This window comes from Drosophila eugracilis, unplaced genomic scaffold, assembly GCF_018153835.1.
Source record: "Drosophila eugracilis isolate 14026-0451.02 unplaced genomic scaffold, ASM1815383v1 contig_75, whole genome shotgun sequence".
Classification (NCBI taxonomy): Eukaryota; Metazoa; Arthropoda; class Insecta; order Diptera; family Drosophilidae; genus Drosophila; species Drosophila eugracilis.
Window position 1 is genome coordinate 762,521 of NW_024573645.1, and position 18,586 is coordinate 781,106.

The 18,586-nt window shown below is 42.2% G+C and overlaps 8 protein-coding genes across 8 annotated transcripts; 4 read left to right on the forward strand and 4 right to left on the reverse strand.

Annotated features, from left to right (window-relative positions):
* Positions 1-416: 416 nt before the first annotated feature.
* LOC108109605 (modular serine protease) lies at positions 417-3,718 on the forward strand. The gene is made up of 6 exons (XM_017218171.2): positions 417-665; positions 1,499-1,802; positions 1,865-2,346; positions 2,410-2,713; positions 2,766-2,987; positions 3,046-3,718. Exons 1-6 carry the CDS (start codon positions 599-601, stop codon positions 3,551-3,553), a joined length of 1,887 nt encoding a protein of 628 aa, XP_017073660.2. The 5' UTR covers positions 417-598; the 3' UTR covers positions 3,554-3,718.
* Positions 3,719-3,780: 62 nt separating this feature from the next.
* On the reverse strand, positions 3,781-6,027 carry LOC108111467 (coiled-coil domain-containing protein 63). The gene is made up of 5 exons (XM_017220939.2): positions 5,498-6,027; positions 5,146-5,441; positions 4,412-4,920; positions 4,142-4,316; positions 3,781-4,084 (listed from the first exon to the last, which is right to left on the reverse strand). The coding sequence occupies exons 1-5, from the start codon at positions 5,720-5,722 to the stop codon at positions 3,868-3,870; spliced, it is 1,422 nt and encodes a 473-aa protein (XP_017076428.2). The 5' UTR covers positions 5,723-6,027; the 3' UTR covers positions 3,781-3,867.
* An 11-nt stretch (positions 6,028-6,038) lies between these two features.
* On the forward strand, positions 6,039-7,162 carry LOC108111502. Its single transcript, XM_017221014.2, has one exon. The coding sequence runs from the start codon at positions 6,119-6,121 to the stop codon at positions 7,049-7,051; it is 933 nt and encodes a 310-aa protein (XP_017076503.2). The 5' UTR covers positions 6,039-6,118; the 3' UTR covers positions 7,052-7,162.
* Positions 7,163-7,189: 27 nt separating this feature from the next.
* On the forward strand, positions 7,190-8,558 carry LOC108111501 (N(6)-adenine-specific methyltransferase METTL4). Its single transcript, XM_017221013.2, has one exon. It carries the CDS (start codon positions 7,291-7,293, stop codon positions 8,359-8,361), a length of 1,071 nt encoding a protein of 356 aa, XP_017076502.2. The 5' UTR covers positions 7,190-7,290; the 3' UTR covers positions 8,362-8,558.
* LOC108111498 (T-complex protein 1 subunit gamma) lies at positions 8,543-11,017 on the reverse strand. Its single transcript, XM_041819458.1, is given in 5 exon segments — positions 8,543-9,822; positions 9,965-10,484; positions 10,566-10,627; positions 10,686-10,779; positions 10,918-11,017. Coding segments are annotated over 4 exon segments (1,656 nt in total). The 5' UTR covers positions 10,720-10,779; positions 10,918-11,017; the 3' UTR covers positions 8,543-8,782.
* Positions 11,018-11,267: 250 nt separating this feature from the next.
* LOC108111497 (G-patch domain and KOW motifs-containing protein) lies at positions 11,268-13,194 on the forward strand. The gene is made up of 3 exons (XM_017221011.2): positions 11,268-11,508; positions 11,562-12,283; positions 12,348-13,194. Exons 1-3 carry the CDS (start codon positions 11,372-11,374, stop codon positions 13,133-13,135), a joined length of 1,647 nt encoding a protein of 548 aa, XP_017076500.2. The 5' UTR covers positions 11,268-11,371; the 3' UTR covers positions 13,136-13,194.
* Positions 13,139-14,638, reverse strand: LOC108111503 (ADP-ribosylation factor-like protein 6-interacting protein 1). The gene is made up of 3 exons (XM_017221015.2): positions 14,463-14,638; positions 13,998-14,363; positions 13,139-13,777 (listed from the first exon to the last, which is right to left on the reverse strand). The coding sequence occupies exons 1-3, from the start codon at positions 14,484-14,486 to the stop codon at positions 13,574-13,576; spliced, it is 594 nt and encodes a 197-aa protein (XP_017076504.1). The 5' UTR covers positions 14,487-14,638; the 3' UTR covers positions 13,139-13,573.
* A 664-nt stretch (positions 14,639-15,302) lies between these two features.
* On the reverse strand, positions 15,303-18,087 carry LOC108111527 (protein no-on-transient A). The gene is made up of 2 exons (XM_017221048.2): positions 15,718-18,087; positions 15,303-15,640 (listed from the first exon to the last, which is right to left on the reverse strand). The coding sequence occupies exon 1, from the start codon at positions 18,005-18,007 to the stop codon at positions 15,836-15,838; it is 2,172 nt and encodes a 723-aa protein (XP_017076537.2). The 5' UTR covers positions 18,008-18,087; the 3' UTR covers positions 15,303-15,640; positions 15,718-15,835.
* Positions 18,088-18,586: the final 499 nt, after the last annotated feature.

An 18,586-nucleotide genomic window follows, 5' to 3' on the forward strand; every position in this document is an offset into this window, starting at 1 on the left:
ATGTTATAAATCTGATTCAAGAATGTCGTATTTTAAATTATTTTTCTTCTTCAAAGCAAAGAGCTTTCTATTGGATAGAAAATGAATCTTTCGAATGTTTAAATTAAAGAAGCATTTTTTACTTTATTTTAAAAAATTGTTTAGCCTGGAGAACACCTAGAATTATGTTTCTAGACTCTCATATATGTCACTTCTGTTTTCTGGAAAAAAAGCACATTATTATTTTTTTACTTAAGCCTTTTCACAACAAAAACTTTCCAAGCTCCTTGTTTTAAAATTCTCAAATCTAAAACTCAGTACCCCACCGTTGTTATAGATTAGAAGCCCAAAAATCTCTTAGCATTTAAATCGCTTTCGATAAGGTGCTCTTAAAACACGTTTTCCGATTGTTATTATAAGATCCAACTTGAGTGTAGCTCAGCTCAGTTCCCTTTGTGAGCTCGGTCGGAGTCGTTCAAAGCTTCATCGACACGTGATTTTCCTAACAACTTTTATCAGTACGCACTATATTTAATAATATATATATACCTATGTGAGTGTCTTGTGCTCTCCAGTGCATTAATTGTGCATCCGAAAGACGAAGTGCAATCCAGAGAATATGCAACTTAAATCGATTTTATCAAATCTATTGATTCTCTGCGTGGTCTCATTGAGGCTCAGAACAAGTGAGTAAAGTTCAAAATGATAATACCAAACGAACGAAAATAAATATTTTATATATATATATATATATATATATATATATATATTTGTGAGAATTTGTTAAACACATACTGACATACAGCAAATGCTTTTACAGAACGAAGTTCCTCTCTGAGAGTGAGGCTTAAAACGAGATTCAAGCCGGTTCATCTTGAAATCTCGCGTTGCATTCCCATCAGTCATCTTTGTTTATTTCTGGCGAATTTCTATTTGTTTAGTATATATATATATATGAAGAGAGCAAATGTTTACGGAAGTAAATAGTATTAATATAATCGTGATATTTTAAGTGAAGGTGCCGGCAGATTTCGCAGTCAGCTTAAGCCAACTACAGCAATTATAATTCTGGGAAATATTAATATTCATTAACAATACAAGCTAAGAAGATCTATAAAGGTAAAAATAAAGAAATAATTATTTCAAACGTTATACAGAGAAAAGTAAACATTAGTAAGTGAATCAAGAAAAGTAGGTATATAACTAGCTTGTTTTAATTAAATAAATTCATTAGTTACCCACCAATACAAAGACACAAAATCTAAGAACTCATAACTGAAAAAGTTCTAGAAACAAAAACAAATTAAATTCGTTAATTTTTAATTTTATTTACAATAAAACGGATAAATTACATAATTTGATTTAAATAAAGAAAATAATTCTGTAATAGGAAAATAAGCAGAGATTTGCTATAAACCAACTTTAAATTCCGCTTAAACCGTTCCAAATTAAAAAGTTTTGATAAGAAAGAGTATTAATAAATCAAAAATATCTTAATAATCCGTATAATTATCCTCAGTATTAGCGAAATGTGACACCTCCCAGTTTGAGTGTGACAACGGAAACTGCATATCGCAATATGATGTCTGCAATGGCGAGAAGAATTGCCCAGATGGTTCCGATGAGACGGCCCTGACCTGCGTCTCCCAGCGGCAGCATTGCACCAAGCCCTATTTCCAGTGCACCTATGGGGCATGTGTGATTGGAACAGCGGGCTGCAATAGGGTCAACGAATGCGCAGATGGTTCCGACGAGACGCTGTTGCGATGTGGCAACGAGGACGATATCCGCCAGCATGCTCGACGTCTGCAGGGCAATTGTCAGTGAGTGTTATATTATTGCTCTTAAACAAGAAGGTGCTCTCTAAAAGGACTTACTATTTCAGGGACAATGAGTTCAAGTGCCCATCCGGAATCTGCCTGGACAAGGGAACCTTCCTGTGCGACGGCAAAGACGACTGTGCAGATGGCACAGGCTTCGATGAGTCTGTGGAACTGTGTGGGCATATGGAGTGTCCGGCGTACTCCTTCAAGTGCGGAACCGGTGGCTGCATCTCGGGATCTTTGTCCTGCAACGGCGATAATGATTGCTTTGATGGATCTGATGAGGCTCCCTTGCTTTGTAACACTACCAAAAAGGTGACCACCCCCAACCCAATTGAGACGCCTCTGGAGTTGATAGGATGCCCACTACCAATAGGCGACGAACGTCCCATTTTGACGGGTGATGGCAACCGTATCATTACAGGTCCCATCCTTCGTGGAACTGTGCGCTTCTCCTGCAAACAGGGCTTTGTGCTGGAGGGCCAGGAGACCAGCTACTGTGCCAAGAATAAGTGGAGTTCTCCCACGATCCCGAAATGCGTGAGTGAGTGCCACATCTCAACCTCTTCACTGGACATTATTTCTCATATGTGATCCTTTTCCGTAGAATACTGCAGCACTGCTGGAGAATTCGAAGGTTACTCCACCAAGGCCTTGTGCACTCACAATGGTCAAGAAGTGGACTGCCGCAAACCTTTCCATCCGCCTGGAACAGAAGTGAAATTCGTCTGCTCTACTGGATTCAAGTCCTTTAGCAGATTGCCGGAAATGAGGTGCATGAAAGGTGGCTATTGGAACCGCGGACGCCAGCGATGTCAACAGGATTGCGGTCAGATAGCCACGCCCACCAAGAGTTTCTCAGTTAACGGCTATACCATCAACAATACTGTTGTGCCGTGGCATGTGGGACTGTGAGTCTATCCAATGTAGCTCCTAGAACTCCTTATCAAAAGTCCCTTTCAGATACGTCTGGCACAATGAGAAGGATTACCACTTCCAGTGTGGGGGATCGCTGCTCACTCCCGATCTTGTCATAACCGCTGCACATTGCGTATACGACGAGGGTACCCGTCGGCCCTATAGCTACGATACCTTTCGGGTGATTGCGGCCAAGTTCTATCGTAATTATGGAGAGACAACGCCGGATGATAAGCAACGAGATGTGAGGCTCATCGAAATAGCACGGTAAGTAGAAAGAACTCCTTCTAAGCGTATTTCAAACCATTTTCATTATTTTTTAAAGAGACTACAAGGGCCGGACGGATAACTACTACTTCGATCTTGCTCTGCTGACCCTCGATGAGCCCTTTGAGCTAAGCCACGTGATTCGACCCATTTGTGTGACCTTTGTGAAATTTGCAGAGAAGGAGAGGGTCACGAATGAGGTGCTAGGAATGTTCGCCGGGTGGAGCATCGAAAACAAACACGAACTCCAATTTGTGCCAGCCGTGTCCAAGTCAAACTCCGTGTGCCAACAGAATCTGCCGGATATCAAGGCGGACAAGTTCTGCATCTTCACGCAGGGCAAGTCACTAGCCTGCCAGGGCGACAGTGGCGGTGGATTTACCTCTACGTTGGAAACCGACGCCTTTCCCGGTCTTAAAACCACCCGCCACTTCCTCTACGGGGTAATCAGTAATGCACCGAATGCTGATCAGTGCGCCCACAGCCTGACTGTGATGACCAATATTCAGCATTTCGAGGACATGATTGTGAATGCGATGAATAGAAGCGTGGAGACCAGGTCATGAGTCCAGAAACATATTTAGCACCCTTGTGATTAGAATAGATTTAAATGCAGAGATTCGGTGGCCATACTATTTTGTTCTCCAGCCTATGCTTACCTAATATAAGGATAAATAAATCATAAAATAAAGCTAATCTCTCGAAGAGCAAGCTTCACCTTTTTAAAGCAATATACCGCCTGATTCATCTCAAGAAGATATATTTCAAAACTTCAGAATAGGTTAGACATTTTATTTGAACTCACAAGATTCATGGCTAAGGAATATGGTTGACTGTGCTTAATGAATAATCTATATATTTTTTTTGTAATGATTTAAGTTTAGTTCTTTGTCTTAGCTGATTCTCTTATGTTAAACTTAGGAACACGATCTTTTCTGGCCAGTATTTTGTTGGAATTATCCTCGATATTGATAGCGCTGATAATCAGATTGACCCTTCGCTCAATAACCCCAATGAAAAGCTTCACATTGTGGACTGTTAAAAAGGTCTTGGTGCTGAGCACATTTAGAATGGGAGCATCGTCACAGGCCAGTTGTCTATAAAAAGATTTTCCAATTAGTCAATGGTATCAGTAAGTCGCTAATTTTTACCACCTGAATATATCCTCGATACCCTTAAGAAGTTGCTCCAATCTGATGCTCAAGGTGCGCTTCTTTTCCCTGGTCTCCTCTGCCAGTTGCTCGATTCGCTCCTTTTCGGCATTCAGATAATCCAGTGCCTCGGTCTTAAGCTTCAACTCCTTTTCAGTCTGCTCCGATTTCTGACGTTCTGTTGAAGAATATAATATTTAGAGTTTATATCCAGATCGAAATAAATATAATACATTAGTATATGCTGTTATGTTTTCCTGGAACTTTACCCACCTATTTCATCCTGTAGTTCTTGTGTGGAATCATTTAGCACTTCCACCTCGTGACTTAGTTCGTTGACATAGTTAAAAAGAGCAAAATTCTCGTCCTCTTGCCTCTTAAACTGGGCCACCAGTCGCTCTGCATCCTCCTCGCCGTACAGTAATTTGATCTTCTCAATGATTTCCTTGTACTCAAGAAGCTGCCTCTCATAAGTTTCCTTCTGGTTCTGCTTCTTGTCCAGCTCACGTTGTTCCAGCTCCGGATTCAATCGCTTCTGACCCTTGATGTCAAAGAACTTCTGCAACTTGGCATCGTGCTCCAGGCGGCGTTGCATTTCACGCATCTCCTGGATGTGCATCACCTTATCGTTCTCGTTGCGATCCTTCAGTACGGAAAGCTTGTTGCATAACTCTTCGCGCTGGTCAAAGGCTAGAGTTGACTGATCTATTAGATCCATGATAAACTTTTTGCCCTCATTGAACTGCGTGACCATCGACTGCCACATGTCATTGAAGTTTGCCCTAATGTCAAGACCATTAAAGGGTAGATGTTAAAATACAACAAGTCTAACACAAGATACTTAGATAGAGATATAGATTATATGCTAATGTCAATATTCGGATACCAAAGTCAAAATCAAAAACACTGAAAACAAATATTTGGACGAGTCCTAAAGACCCTTTCAAGAATCTTAGTAAAAGTAATAATTGGTGACTCCTTATATCCTTTATCCAAAACTTCCTCACCGATCCTGGAGCATATGATTAATAGCATCTCTCATTTTGCTGTTTTCCGTAAGAACATCGCTGCACTTCTTGTTGACGACATCCAAGCGGTTCTCCAGCTTAACCACGCTCTTTTGGACCTTGCAAATATTGTCCTTGTAGCAGTTGTCGGGGACTTCATTACGACGCAGGGCATCGATTTCCTTTTCCATTTTCCGAATGTGCCCTTCTAGCTCCCAAAGATTGGTCCGTTCATTTTGAAGCACCCTTTGAAGATCAGCCTGTTGCCCCTGCAAAGTTCCCAAATGCTTTTCCCTCTGCGAATATGTTAATCTTTAGATTATATCCATCTATCTGTTGATAAGCCACCCACATTAGTGTTTTTCCGAGCGTGAGTGCCTCCTTCGAGGGTCTTGATCTCGTCCTTTAGCTTCTGGTGTTCCACTTGAAGTACGTTTATCATGTGGTTCTGCTTCTTCAGTCGCTTGGCCTTCTCCTCGAGGAGTCCTCGAAGGTCCAGTTGGAGTCCCCGATGTTGGCGCTGAAGCCTCTGCAATTCAGCTGTGGCTAATTGGTCTAGTTCGCTTTGGTCAGCCATATAGATTAGATAAGTAACTTTGGTATATACTCTCAATACTTATGATTAAGATATGCTTTATTGATTTCAATCATCAACAACTTACTGCTGGCAGGTTGCTTGGTAACGGATGTTCGTTATGTTCAAATGAGATATTGAAGGGCTTAAATTACTTTTTACTTAATAAACATTACTCAACGGAAAAATAACAAATAGTAATAGGAAAAGTTGGAAAAAATAACGTGAAGCACGTTAAAAATATTGTAACGGTTAAAAAGAGTATTTAACTTTTCCTTTACTATCGATAATTTAACAAAATCGAACCCATCACTATAGATAAGCAAAATATTATGACTAATCGGCTATAAGTGACCCATCGAGTAATTTCAATTGTTACTGCAATTAAGTTGGAGAAACATGTCACGATATTACTGCGGCTACAACCCGCCACCTTCCAACTTTAAAACTTTCTTTCCGGAAAAATATAAAGACAGACTGAAACGTCTTCCCGACTTGGGAAAAATGCGAAAATCTTGGGAAATCAACAAACGATTCACACTCATAATGCTTCATGTGTTTGCCGATGATATTCGAGTTTTGGAGAAATGGATGGATATGGTCTACCAACTAGCTGCCCCTGGGGAACTGCAAGGAGAGATGGACTTTTACGTGGACGATATGTGGCAGTCGTATATTTTCAATGAGGACAACTTTGAATTTTTCCGTAACGACGACGACTTTTCCGTAGATTCATATCCACTGATTTACGTTGTGAGTCCGACCGGACAAGTTCATTTCTTTGGCGACTTCCGTGGACCAAAACTGCCTGATGTAGAAACTCTAAGAAATTTCTGCCACGAAGTGAAGGGTGGGACCATTAGGGAACTCTCATATAGAGATCCCAAAGTCGAAGATATAAACTTGGACAGCTGGAACGAAGTTATATACACATCCGATGAAGATATAGCCCTTTGTCTTTACGACTCCCTGAAAAATGGCACGGAGGTAAATAATAGTCTAATGAAGAATCTGGATCAGTTAGGTGATAAACTAAAACAGGAGTCAGTCAAGCTGTATAAGATGGATATATCTGGAGTTAGTGTCCCCAAAAAGTTTACCGTAGAATCTACGCCTGCCTTCTTTGTTCTGCAAGCAGCCCAAAAACATAATCCCCAACGATGCAAATATGAATTGGGAGTATGGAGTATGCTGAGATTTGTATGTGAAAATTCCACTGAGGAGCTGAGTTATTATAACCGTAGAGGACATCTGAGACTCCATGCGAATTTACTAGTCCATATAAATGATTTTTTTGACTTAAGCAATAACAAACACGGTTATTTCATGTGATGAATTCGGATTCCATTTATGTATTTAACTTATATTTAGTAAATTTCGGTGTTACTATGATAAGTTAACATGCAAAATCTTAATATAATTAAATATTAAAGACAAATTTAACTAACCACGGCCATTTATGAATGAATTATTTTTTATTTAAAGTCCAATATTTAGCGCCTTAGAAAAATATCGATTGATGCAGGGATGATTTTTTAGGTAAAAATGTATAACAATTCGATTTTAATGTGATGATAAAACTGCAAAAGAAAACAGACGATGCAAAATTCGCAATTTTCTTGGACCACAGGAAACTTATAAACGAAGCTTATGGCGAATTTAAAATCAGACTTGGACTTTTCCAATTTCAAGTCAAAAAGACGAACCCGGAGGAATCAAAATCCAGGAAGCGCAAGAGGAAAACCGGTGAAGGAGATGCTTCATCTTTGGAGGACCTGAAGTTGGTAAATGGATATCTTGAGATTCTGAACAAGCCCCTTCAAGCTGGGGAAATTCCACCGATAGAGAGGCACTGGGAGGATGGCTATAACGTGCCCCAACTCCATGGAGCCAACGAGAGTGGGCGGATGCAGCGATTCCAAGGGCAGGGTGAACGACATAACGTATACTTAATTCCCAATGGAGCCCGATTCTACAACCACAATGTGGATAATCTGTCAACACTTCTTCGCCAACTCCTGCCCGCATATGATCTCGTCGTGCTGGATCCTCCGTGGCGAAATAGGTATATCCGTAGATTAAAGCGGGCCAAACAGGAGCTTGGATATTCAATGATGAGCAATGACCAAATGTCGCACATTCCGCTCGCCAAGCTCACACACTCAAGATCTTTGGTGGCCATTTGGTGCACCAATTCACCAATGCATCAGACGGCACTAGAGCAACAGCTATTGCCCAGCTGGAAACTTCGCTTGCTTCACAAGCTTCGTTGGTATAAACTCAGCACAGATCATCAATTGATTGCTCCTCCGCATGCAGATCTTACTCAGAAACAGCCCTACGAGGTGCTCTACATAGCGTGTCGTTCTGATGCTCCTAAGGAATACGGGAAAGATGTCCAAGAGATTGAGCTATTTTTCAGCGTACCCAGCATTGTGCACTCTCACAAGCCACCTTTGTTGGCCTGGCTTAGGAATCACCTTCAGCTGGACGATGGCCAGGAAGAACCCAACTGCCTAGAGCTGTTTGCCAGATATCTGTATCCCCGCTTCACTTCTATTGGACTTGAGGTGCTCAAATTAATGGACGAAAGGCTATACGAGGTGAATGTGGAAGGCGCAGACTCCAAAGACCAAAGTTAAGCTTATTTGCATACTATATTTGTAGAAAGATTGGATGTCTTCTTAAAGATTTTTTTAAATGCATTGTTGGCGCAAAAATAAAATGATTGAGTAGCTTTTATAAATTATTTTTAAAATAATCAAATAAAAACCTTTTTAATTGTTTTGCTCTGTAAATCAAAATGTAGTTTAAACAAAGCAATTATGAGTTTTAACAATTTTATTTGTGTACTGTTAATGAGAGCAAATGCATCAGAATTTGTGTGTAGGCGGCCCGCGGATGCGTTTCTTCCTTCCAGAGAAGCCAGCATTGCCTGGCCCAAGCTAAATGTTAAACATTCGGGGTGGCGTGTGTGGGATTTTTTTTTTTTTTCGTTTGTGTGTTAAATTAAAAATTAAAGGATAGTAAGCATTATTAATACACGTGGTTGATCGCAGGCTACTACTCCTGACCCTGGGCCATGGCAGCTGGGTTGGTGGGCTCGTTGCCGCCGCGTTTCTTCGATCCAGAGACAATATCGTCGATACGCAGCAGCAAGATGGCCGTCTCCACAGCGGTCTTGTAGGTCTGCAGCTTTACGGCCAGTGGCTCCCAGATGTTCTTCACGTTCATGTCCACGATCTCTCCAGACTCGCCGTCAATACCCCATGCGCATACGCCATCGCCAGTGTGGGAGGCGTGCTTGGCGCGCAGGGCGGTGAGGGCGCGGATCGTGTTGGCGCCGCAGTTCTGGGCCAACGTACGCGGTATGATCTCCAAGGCGTGGGCCACCGCCGTGTATGGTCCCTTGACTTGCTTTCGGGAAAGCAGTTGGGAAGCAGCCATCTCCACGGCTCCGCCTCCAGCCACCAAACGCGGCTCCAACACCAAGTTACGGGCCACATGAAGGGCGTCCTGAAGATTACGCTCGGTTTCGTTCAGGATGTCCTTGCTGGCACCGCGCAGCAGAATCGTGCAGGCCTTGGGCTCTTTACACTCTGTCACAAAGGTGAAGTACTCATCGCCGATCTTCTTGACCTCAAATAGGCCAGCTCCCGTGCCTACATCCTTCTCGGTCAGCTCCTCTGTGCGGTTCACAATGGTAGCTCCACAGGCACGAGCAATACGGAGATTGTCGGTCTTACGCAGCCGGCGGATGGCGGTGATGCCAGCCTTCAGAAGGTAGTGCTGGGCGAGATCAGAGACACCCTTCTCGGTAAAGACCAGATCCGGCTTCACAGCAATGATATCTGCGCAGATGCGCTGAACAAACTCTTCCTCGATCTGCAGCATGCGGGTAAAGTCCTGCTCCCCGATGATCTCCACGTTGGTCTGGCTCTCGCCCTTCTTGTACTCCAGCGAGCAGTCTAGCAAAACGATGCGGGGGTTCTCAATATGGCGACGCATCTTGGCGTGAGTCACGTCCTTGTTGATCATAACGCCCTTCAGCACACACGACTCCTCGATGGCGCCACCGGGAATCTTCTCCACCTTTTGCATAGCTATGGGAATACAGAAATTAATTAGTACATTAAAATATAGTAACAGTAACTGTCTAGAAATAAATCCTTAAATATCCTCTATATATTAAAAAAATATAAAATCCAAAAGAAATAATTAAAATCCTGAATAATAAAAAATTACACGGTAATTGGTCTATTTACCGCTTAATGTCCACCTCCAGACGTCCGTTCTCATTGAGCGTCACCGTCTCCACGGCATCCAAAGCGATCTTCACGGCCAGGTCGGACCATTTGCCAATGAATTTGGTGCCCACGCAGGCCTTGACCACCTCGGCCATCTTAGCCTTGTCCTTGACGTCTAGCTGGACGCTCAACTGCGATTGCAAGTGACCGACGATATCCTCAAGGGCCTCACGGTAAGCTCGGATGATCACAGTGGGGTGGATCTGTTGCTGGAGGAAGGGCTCGGCGGCAGCCAACATTTCGCCGGCAAGAACGATGACCGATGTGGTGCCATCGCCGACTTCCTCGTCCTGTGTGCGGGCGATTTCGATCATGCTCTTGGCTGCCGGATGCTGCACAGTGATTTCGCGCAGAATGGCGTTGCCATCATTGGTCATAACTATACCGCCCATTGGGTCCATCAGCATCTTCAGCATGGCCTGGGGTCCCAGGCATGTACGTATCACATCGGCGATGGCCTGGAAAAAGTAGTTACAGTCAGCAGATGGCCAGAAAACACGATAACTCGAAAACCCAAATCCCAGACATGTGAGTCATACCTTTCCGGCTTGTATGTTCTCCAACTGCACTTTGCGGCCCGATTCTCTCTTTGTGTTTTGACCTGCCGGCAGAATAATCAATTGAAATTGAGATCAACGAGGTTGAAATTTTATACTCACTCAACACGAGTATTGGCTGCTGTCCACCGAACATTTTTCTGGCTATCTAATTTATTTCTGCGTGAAAACAACTGAACTCGTGCTGGCGCTGCCGCTGTTTGAAAGAGAATGATTGAGGTTAGAACCACCGATGACACACTATTCGAGAAGGTTCGATAGAAAATTGAGAAGACCGGCTTTTTGATTACTTCTGCAATGTCCTGCACTTAATTTGTTTTATTTTCTCACTTACTTTGCGCTAAGTTTCTTTATATATTAAAAGTTTAATTCAAATTTTGTACAATTTCGGACCAGCAGCTTTTGCAAGTATCGATATCTACAAACAATATGATTGCACTGTCATATCGATGTCGCATTAACATTCACAGTAACAGTGATTAACTCACAAATAACCAACCTTACTGTAATCTTTAAATAATTTTAAAGGAAAAAAACCAGATGAAGCATAGTACCGTTGCCGTTGAATTCTTTCTTAAATCTCGAGATTACCAGCAGGAAACTTATTCAACTAGGTGCATATAAAACGTGACTGCAGTGTAAACGATCCATTTAATTAGTTTACTTTCAATTAATATCGATATCAATAAAACAGCTGATCTCGTTTGTTTACGAAGACTTTTGGCATCATATTCTATATATTGTACTTGTTAGTTAGGCATTTATTAATAAGTTAAAAGTACAAGGAAATGGACGCCAAAAAGATATCTTTTGGCTTCAGTAAGTTGGCAAAGAAACCTAATATTCTGCCCAGCAAGCAGCCTAAAGTGGAAAGCAAAGTGGAGCTAATAAAATGTTTGGAGGGTAATGAAATCATGCCGGTGGCGTAAGTCAAATTAATATTATTGTTTATATATTTTATTAAAACTGTATTTACAGTGAAAAGGCTGTGGCCGCTCCGTTGACTATTCAAATGATCGGCATGCAAAAGACTTCATCCGCTCTGGCCAGCTTGATGAAGCGGAGAGCCGTTCTGCTGGGCGAGGAGGAACCTGACCCAGAGGAGATAACTCCAGAGGCGCAATCGATTGCGGAAGTCACCGCAGGAGGTCCCACTGAAAGCCTGGAGCAGCGAGCAGCTCGGGAGTTAATATCTGCCAGCCAAAATAATGCCACAGAGGGATCAGATGGTCAAAAACTCGTCTTGCCGGCCGTTAAAGCGGACGAACTCCCACTCAATGGAGCAAAGGAGGCAACACTGGATGACTATGACAATATACCTATTCAGCAGTTTGGCCTGGCCATGCTGCGCGGCATGGGTTGGGTGGATCCGCCACCAAAAAAAAAGGGTTCCGGACCCATTGACGATGCACCCTTCTTACGACCCAAGGGAATGGGTCTAGGAGCAGATAAGGCCCTCAAGCCTAAAGCTCTGCTGGTCCAGCCAGAAAAGAACGAGGTGCTTGAGATCAAAAAACAGGCTTACGTTCGGATCTTGGGAGGCAAGCAGAAGGATCAGTACGGACAAATTCAGGGCTTTGACGATCATGCCGGAAGAGTTATTGTCAAAATGGCTATTGGAGGGACCAAGGAGGCCTTTAACGAGTTCCTCTGTCAACCAGTGTCCCGAAAAGAGTACTCCCAGTATGGAAAGTGCATAAGTAAGTAATTCCTTCAAAAACCTATCAATAAAACAGCAGTAGTAACATGTGTTCTCACTTTCAGACACTGCCAAGTACGAAGAGTTTAAAAAATATGAAAATGAACATGGTCAGATCATTGTGAAGCAAGAGAGATTAACAGAGAGAAGAGATAAAAACCTCAGGGAGGAAGAAAGATTACATCGGGACGAGAACCAAGATCGCAAGAGCTTTAAGTCGGAGCAACAGAAATCTGGCAACGATGATTATCGCAGAAAATACAAGGAAGAAGATAAAAGATCCTACAAGGATGAAGAAAAAAAATCGTACAAAGAGGAAAATCGTAGATCATACGAGAACGATAATCAGAAATCATACAGGCCTTACAAAGAAGAGTCAAAATCGTACAAAGAGGAAGGTCGAGACAAGAAGTACTATGTACAGGACCCACGAAGTAGTTCTACCACATCTAAGCGCGAGGAGAGGGAGAGGAGGCGTTCACCGAATCCGAGTAGCAGAAGCTCCTCTAAACCTAACCGTGAGGATCGGGAGCGGAAACGTTCGCCAAGTCCTAGGAGTAGCAGAAGGGCAAAAAGCAGTTCAGACGAGGCCGACGACACGGGAGAGTCCACTGAAAGTGACTCTGACTCTGCATACGAGCGCAGGCATCACAAGAAAAAATCATCCAGCCGAAAGTCCAAGAAACATTCGAAGAAGTCAAAAAATAAATCGAGAAAAGCTGACCACGACTCAAGTTCGGAGAGTGATGAAAGCCTTGAAGATAAACGTAGGCATCCTAGTAAGCACAAAAAGAAGACCAAGAAGAGCAAGCACGCTAGATCGCGTTCGCGGTCCAGATCAAGAAACCGGTAGTGATTTGATCTATTCAGTTGAAATCTTTATTTAAATATAGTTCATTAGACGCTTAAGGTCTTTTTGTATCTTACTTGGGATTATCATAAATTTCAATTAACTCACAAAATAATCACAAAAATGTCTTTTGTTGCGCGTTCTTTTTTCTCTCTCTCCGTTTGCCCCGCTTCGAGATTCTATCTGTCTTACATGTTACAAACTTATAGTAGAAGATGTTATGAAACAAGACCACGACGGGATTTTCTAGATATCCGATGAGAATACTTTCAAAATGCTGCACTTATCTTTTAAGATACCTATAGTTCAATTCAATTATACTCGACAGTGTGTTTAATGAGAGTTGCATTGTGTGCATGATGGCAAGGAAATGACTTAGGCTGATTTTATATTTTTGGTCAAATGGTGATGAATATATCTGCTTTTTTTATGCCATTTTTTTTACTGCAGCTTCCTTTTGCCGCACTGGATTTTATCGTTGATTATCTTTGAGGCTTTTTGGGTAATGCCCTTAAAGACGTCCTTATTTTGCAGTCCAGGCCACATTACGATCAGCAGCGTGGCCAGATACATCAAAAGAAGATTGTTTATAATGGCCCCAATCCAGGCAAGAGCCAAAAGTCCTAGGCTTATGATGATTACGAACTGTAAGGAGAAACATTTAGGTAAAATAAATAAGCAACTTATCGCAATAATTGATAACCGAAAATTTTTGAATTCAATGTTTTGCATAAATTATTTGTAAAATCCTGTCGAATTAGTCTATGCCATTTTTAAAACTATTTATTTATATACGATCACAGAACGTGATTTCACTTTTTTGCCAGTTGTTATAAATGTTAAATGTTCTGCCAAAGTTACTCACCACTGTGGACTTTCGCTCCTTGAAGAGATACTCGTACCAGAGCACTATGTTGCCTTTAACGGCGCACACCTGGCCGCAGACATCCTCGAATTTGGCTTCCTGGTCGCCATCCCAGTTAACACCTCCGAAAAGCAAACGCGATACCGTAGGGAATACAAAGTCCAGTAATATGCTAATAAGTCCGAGGAGCGAAATCAGGGTGATCAGTGAGAGGTCCAGATACCAAAGCACCAAGTACAAAACACTGATGGCGCCGAAAACTACTCCTGCATAGTACTGCTTCTCCCAGGTAAGAACGCCGTAGGCTCCCACGATGGCTGTCCGGAATGGTTCTAAATCGTGCTTTAGCTTGTTGAGGGCACGTTTCTGTTGGGGAAAATGGCAAGTTCAGTTCCTTGGTTTTCCTCGCAATGGCGACGCTATTTTCCGGCCGGAAAGCTTTCGATAATTTCACTCTTTCATTACCTGGTCAACCTGCGATGCTGCCATCCTGACTTTTCTTTGTCTCTATCAAGACCGGACTTCGGTTCTGAGTGTAATTGAAGCCAAAAAGGTGTTGCTTTCGGTTTGAGCGAAAAATCAATTTTCCTAGGCGTTGAGTTTTTTTAAGCCAAAGCCTCAGTGTGCCCGTACTTTACCGTTCGAAAAAAGCTAACATAGGGGTAGTTTTTTTCCAGACATCGATTGGCTTTATTCTTGGTAATATCGATATTTAGCTTTAAATGACTTTTTTATATATTGGCGGACTTTAAAATTGTGCCTTACTCCGCTTTAAATCCTTGGCATGTTCCAGATAGTTTTTTATTTAAAATTATTTTTCGATTATATTAAAACTCCAAATGGAATCGAAACGTTCTTTTTTGGAGCTGATTGGAATGAATATTTTATAAATCAAAAAATCTGCAATCATAAATGTTAGAATTGTATTTATTATTGAAAACCTAAAAACCTTATTGTTTATACTTTATTAAACCTCTTAAAACATAGAAAAAAGTTATATTTAATGCCACTCATAAAACTACGTAATTAAGGGCAGGCAACAAAGGGGGTCGAACAATAGATGACTTCTGCGGACAAAAATAGTTATCTGTTTGTGCAATTGATTACATATTGACGTGATATGTATATGGGACAGCATCTTGGGACTGAAGATACCTAGCGGAATTGTTTGCCTTTTCTTATTGCTGCTTTCGTAAAGAGAAAGGGCCATAATGAATATGTAACGTCAAACAGTCGTAGCTAATAGGATTTAAAACCGTTTTCTGAAACAAAACTAAATGCTACAAATTATAAAAGTCAATTGAGTTATTGGGTTTCCTTTTCGTTTTATTAAAAGCATTGCCAAGTAGTTTTAAGTAATCCTCCTTTTTTTAGACCCTTGTCTAAGTTTTCCAACGAATATACAAACAATTCAGTCATATCTTCATATATTTAATTTGAATGATAGATAAATTTGAGATAGTTTCTACATATATCTAAGTTTATCGTTATGTTAAACATATGTTCGCAATGGTTAAAATGTGAATGGGGAACTTGTGTTTTTTTGCAATACTGCACATCTTGTAAGCAAGCCCTTTGTGTTTGGTTTGTGTATTTCTTAAGGTTTTTTTGTCGCTTCCTTAGCATAATTTAATGTTGGATTCCTTGTTGAGACCAATAAATAAATATTACATATTTGTAAATATTAAATCAAATGGTAATAGGTGGATGCATCGCTTACATGATCCCTTTGTTTTATGTTTTTGTTTCATGTTGTTTACTCCATAACAGAGCAAAAAGTCAAATGTAGAGCGTAAATAACAAGATTACGCTTTTTTTCTCATAATTTAGTTCAGTGTCTAAAAGCGTCGACGGCCCCATGGTGAAGGGTTCCCGCCAGCATTGTTGCCACGCTGGTTCCCGCCAGCTGGAAAATCGAAAGAATCTGAATTATCCTGCCCTGCAGTACCGGAGTTGTTTCCAGCCCTCGGAGAATTGTTGGAGTTGTTATTATTCCTAAAAACTTCAAATGGTGACTCAAAATTGTCAAAGGCAGTGTTGCTACTGACTCCGAATCCCTCTTGCTGATCGAGCAGCGAGTTGAGTTGCTGGGCTTGGAGCAACATGGCATTCTCCTGCTGATGGATGCGCATGTCCTCCTCCTGACGAAACATATGGGTCTGCATCTCACTTTGACGACGACGCATGGTCTCCTCCTCGCGCTGACGCATCTCTTCGGCATGCTTCTCGCGCATCTCCCACTCCATCTTCTTGCGCTCGTTGTCCACCTCACGCTTCCTTAACTCCTGGCGCAGAAGTTCGGTCTCCTGCTCATAGCGAGCGTACTCCATCTGAGCCTCCAGCTTGTCCTCCTCCATTTTCAGTTCCCGTTTCAGAGCATCCTGCTTGCTCTTGAACAAACCATGTAGTTGCTTCCAGCGCGATCCGTACTCATGCTCAAATGAGTTCCTTTCGGCAAAGCGCGGTCCTATATTACGCTCCTGAGAAAATTCAGGCACCTTTTTTAACGCCTTTTCCGGCAGGCCATCACTGTCGCCGGGTAAATCCATCGGTTCCACCAGGCACGGACGCAATGAAGCAGTCAAGAAAAAACACTTTTCATTGCAAAAACGCAGACAGGCGCTGGCCGAAGACTTCCTCACAAACTCCACTATTCCCTCCCCGGTATGCTTGCCACGGTCGTCCACGGTGATGATAGCCCGTTCAATCGGTCCGAAGATCTCAAAGGAGTGGTACAACAGCTCGTTTGACACGAACTGGTTAAGGTTGCTCACGCGCAGAATGGTTGCGTTGGGTGCAAAGCGTACGCGAATCTGGCGACCCTTGCGAATTGTACCATCTAAAGCCCGCTTGGCTTTTTCGGCATTTTGATGGTAATCCACCTTTAAGAACGTAAAGTTCTTGTCCAGGTTCGAGAAGATCTCGCTGATTTCGCCGTAGGGCTTAAACATTTCGCGCAGTTCGTCATCCGTGATATCGCCGGTCAGATTTCCTACATAAAGGCGGTTACGCCCAGAAAACTTTGTATCTTCACTTGAAACTTCAATATTCGGCAGCTCAAGAGTGGGTCCGCCAATGCCCCGCAGACGTTGAGTAATAAAGAAGTCTTCTCCTCGTTGACCACCGCCGCCCATTATAGAGTTGTTTATGCCGCCTTGTCCTCCAGAGCGATTACCGCGGTTACCACGCTGATTTTGGTTTCCACCTCCTCCACTACCACTACCACCACCACCACTACCACCACCGCCGCGACCTCGATAGCCTTGTCCTCCTTGATTACCACCTTGCTGATTCTGATTCGGCTGGTTTTGACCACCGCCGCGTCCTCGGGGTCCCTGTCCACCTTGGTTACCTTGCCCTCCGTGGTTTCCCTGGTCTCCTTGATTGCCATGGCTACCAATTTCGGCTTGATTTCCCTGATTAGCATTTAGGTTTTGTTGAATCTGACCTTCACGTCCTCCTTGATTTCCCAAACCACCTTTATCTGCTTGATTTCCCTGGTTTGCATTTTGATTTTGATTCTGGCCACCGCGTCCTCTGAAGCCCTGTCCTCCTTGGTTACCTTGATTTCCCTGGCCTCTTTGATTGCCCTGACCCTGGTTAGCATTCTGTTTTGTTTGATTTGTGCTAGAAACTGCGGGTTCAATGTTCTTTGATGCTGCATTGCTCGCAGCCGGTTTCGGAGATTCATTAGCCTGCTTCTGAATTGCATTATTTGAACCCTGGAAACCCTGCCGGTTTTGATTTTGCTGGCCTCCACGATTGCGGTTCCCGGCAAATCCACCACGAGCACCGCCACCGCCACCGGCACCACCAGCACCGCCTACACCGCCACCGTTCTGGTTGTTCGACCCATACTTTGCTTTTTTCTCAGCAGGGTAACCATCGATGGCGGCATTGTGATTCGGAGATGCGTGCTTGCCGAGATTCTTATTGGCTGGACTGCCCCTTTGCTGGCGTTGTGGTAACGGCGATGCGTTTTTATTATTCATCTTTGCAGCACCTTCCATTGCAAAATGAGATCCTTTCCTTCTCCTTTTTTCAGATAAAATGTTCTATGCCCTAGTGCTGTCAAACCGTAGACAGTACACCATCGATAATTGGCATGTATTTTTCTCGCGCAGTATCGATAGTATACTATTTCTAATACGGGTATTCCTCCATAACAATTGTTAAAGAATTAAGGGTATAATTTAAAAATTCAAGAATAATTTAAGAATTTAAGTCATTTTAAATATAAAAATGCATGTTGAGAATTATATTGATTGTAAAACATTTTGTCTGCTTAAGAAGAGGTCCCGTAGTAAAATAATAAAACTACTACTTCTTTGAGTAAGCGGTCGAAAAAAAAACCAACTTAAAACTTTTAATAAAATCAAATAAGTAATACACGTATCTTTGTAATCAATATAAAAATATTTATTTGTTTAATTTACAAAAATCGAAGGCTTTTCGACCAGAACTTTCCAAAAATATAATGCGGAACAGTGGATCTATAAATAAAGTCCTGCATATTTAGGTTTTATATAATTAGATTAAAAAATCGAAAGCTTTTCGAGTTGAACATTCCAAAAATATCATTGTCAAGT

What these genes read in the sequence shown, in the direction of transcription:
- LOC108111503 (XM_017221015.2), bottom strand. Translation starts at nt 14,486, where the DNA reads ATGGCAGCATCGCAGGTTGACCAG. An exon ending in CAGCATCGCAGGTTGACCAG is followed by an intron (nt 14,364 to 14,462) that starts GTAATGAAAGAG and finishes TTTCCCCAACAG; the next exon opens with AAACGTGCCCTCAACAAGCT. An exon ending in AGGAGCGAAAGTCCACAGTG is followed by an intron (nt 13,778 to 13,997) that starts GTGAGTAACTTT and finishes TTCTCCTTACAG; the next exon opens with TTCGTAATCATCATAAGCCT.
- LOC108111502 (XM_017221014.2), top strand. Translation starts at nt 6,119, where the DNA reads ATGTCACGATATTACTGCGGCTACAACCCGCCACCTTCCAACTTTAAA.
- LOC108111527 (XM_017221048.2), bottom strand. Translation starts at nt 18,007, where the DNA reads ATGGAAGGTGCTGCAAAGATGAATAATAAAAACGCATCGCCGTTACCA.
- LOC108111467 (XM_017220939.2), bottom strand. Translation starts at nt 5,722, where the DNA reads ATGGCTGACCAAAGCGAACTAGACCAATTAGCCACAGCTGAATTGCAG. An exon ending in ACGCTCGGAAAAACACTAAT is followed by an intron (nt 5,442 to 5,497) that starts GTGGGTGGCTTA and finishes ACATATTCGCAG; the next exon opens with AGGGAAAAGCATTTGGGAAC. An exon ending in GGTATCGAGGATATATTCAG is followed by an intron (nt 4,085 to 4,141) that starts GTGGTAAAAATT and finishes ATCTTTTTATAG; the next exon opens with ACAACTGGCCTGTGACGATG.
- LOC108111501 (XM_017221013.2), top strand. Translation starts at nt 7,291, where the DNA reads ATGATAAAACTGCAAAAGAAAACAGACGATGCAAAATTCGCAATTTTC.
- LOC108109605 (XM_017218171.2), top strand. Translation starts at nt 599, where the DNA reads ATGCAACTTAAATCGATTTTATCAAATCTATTGATTCTCTGCGTGGTC. An exon ending in CTCATTGAGGCTCAGAACAA is followed by an intron (nt 666 to 1,498) that starts GTGAGTAAAGTT and finishes AATTATCCTCAG; the next exon opens with TATTAGCGAAATGTGACACC. An exon ending in CACGATCCCGAAATGCGTGA is followed by an intron (nt 2,347 to 2,409) that starts GTGAGTGCCACA and finishes CCTTTTCCGTAG; the next exon opens with AATACTGCAGCACTGCTGGA.
- LOC108111497 (XM_017221011.2), top strand. Translation starts at nt 11,372, where the DNA reads ATGGACGCCAAAAAGATATCTTTTGGCTTCAGTAAGTTGGCAAAGAAA. An exon ending in AATGAAATCATGCCGGTGGC is followed by an intron (nt 11,509 to 11,561) that starts GTAAGTCAAATT and finishes CTGTATTTACAG; the next exon opens with TGAAAAGGCTGTGGCCGCTC. An exon ending in CCAGTATGGAAAGTGCATAA is followed by an intron (nt 12,284 to 12,347) that starts GTAAGTAATTCC and finishes TCTCACTTTCAG; the next exon opens with ACACTGCCAAGTACGAAGAG.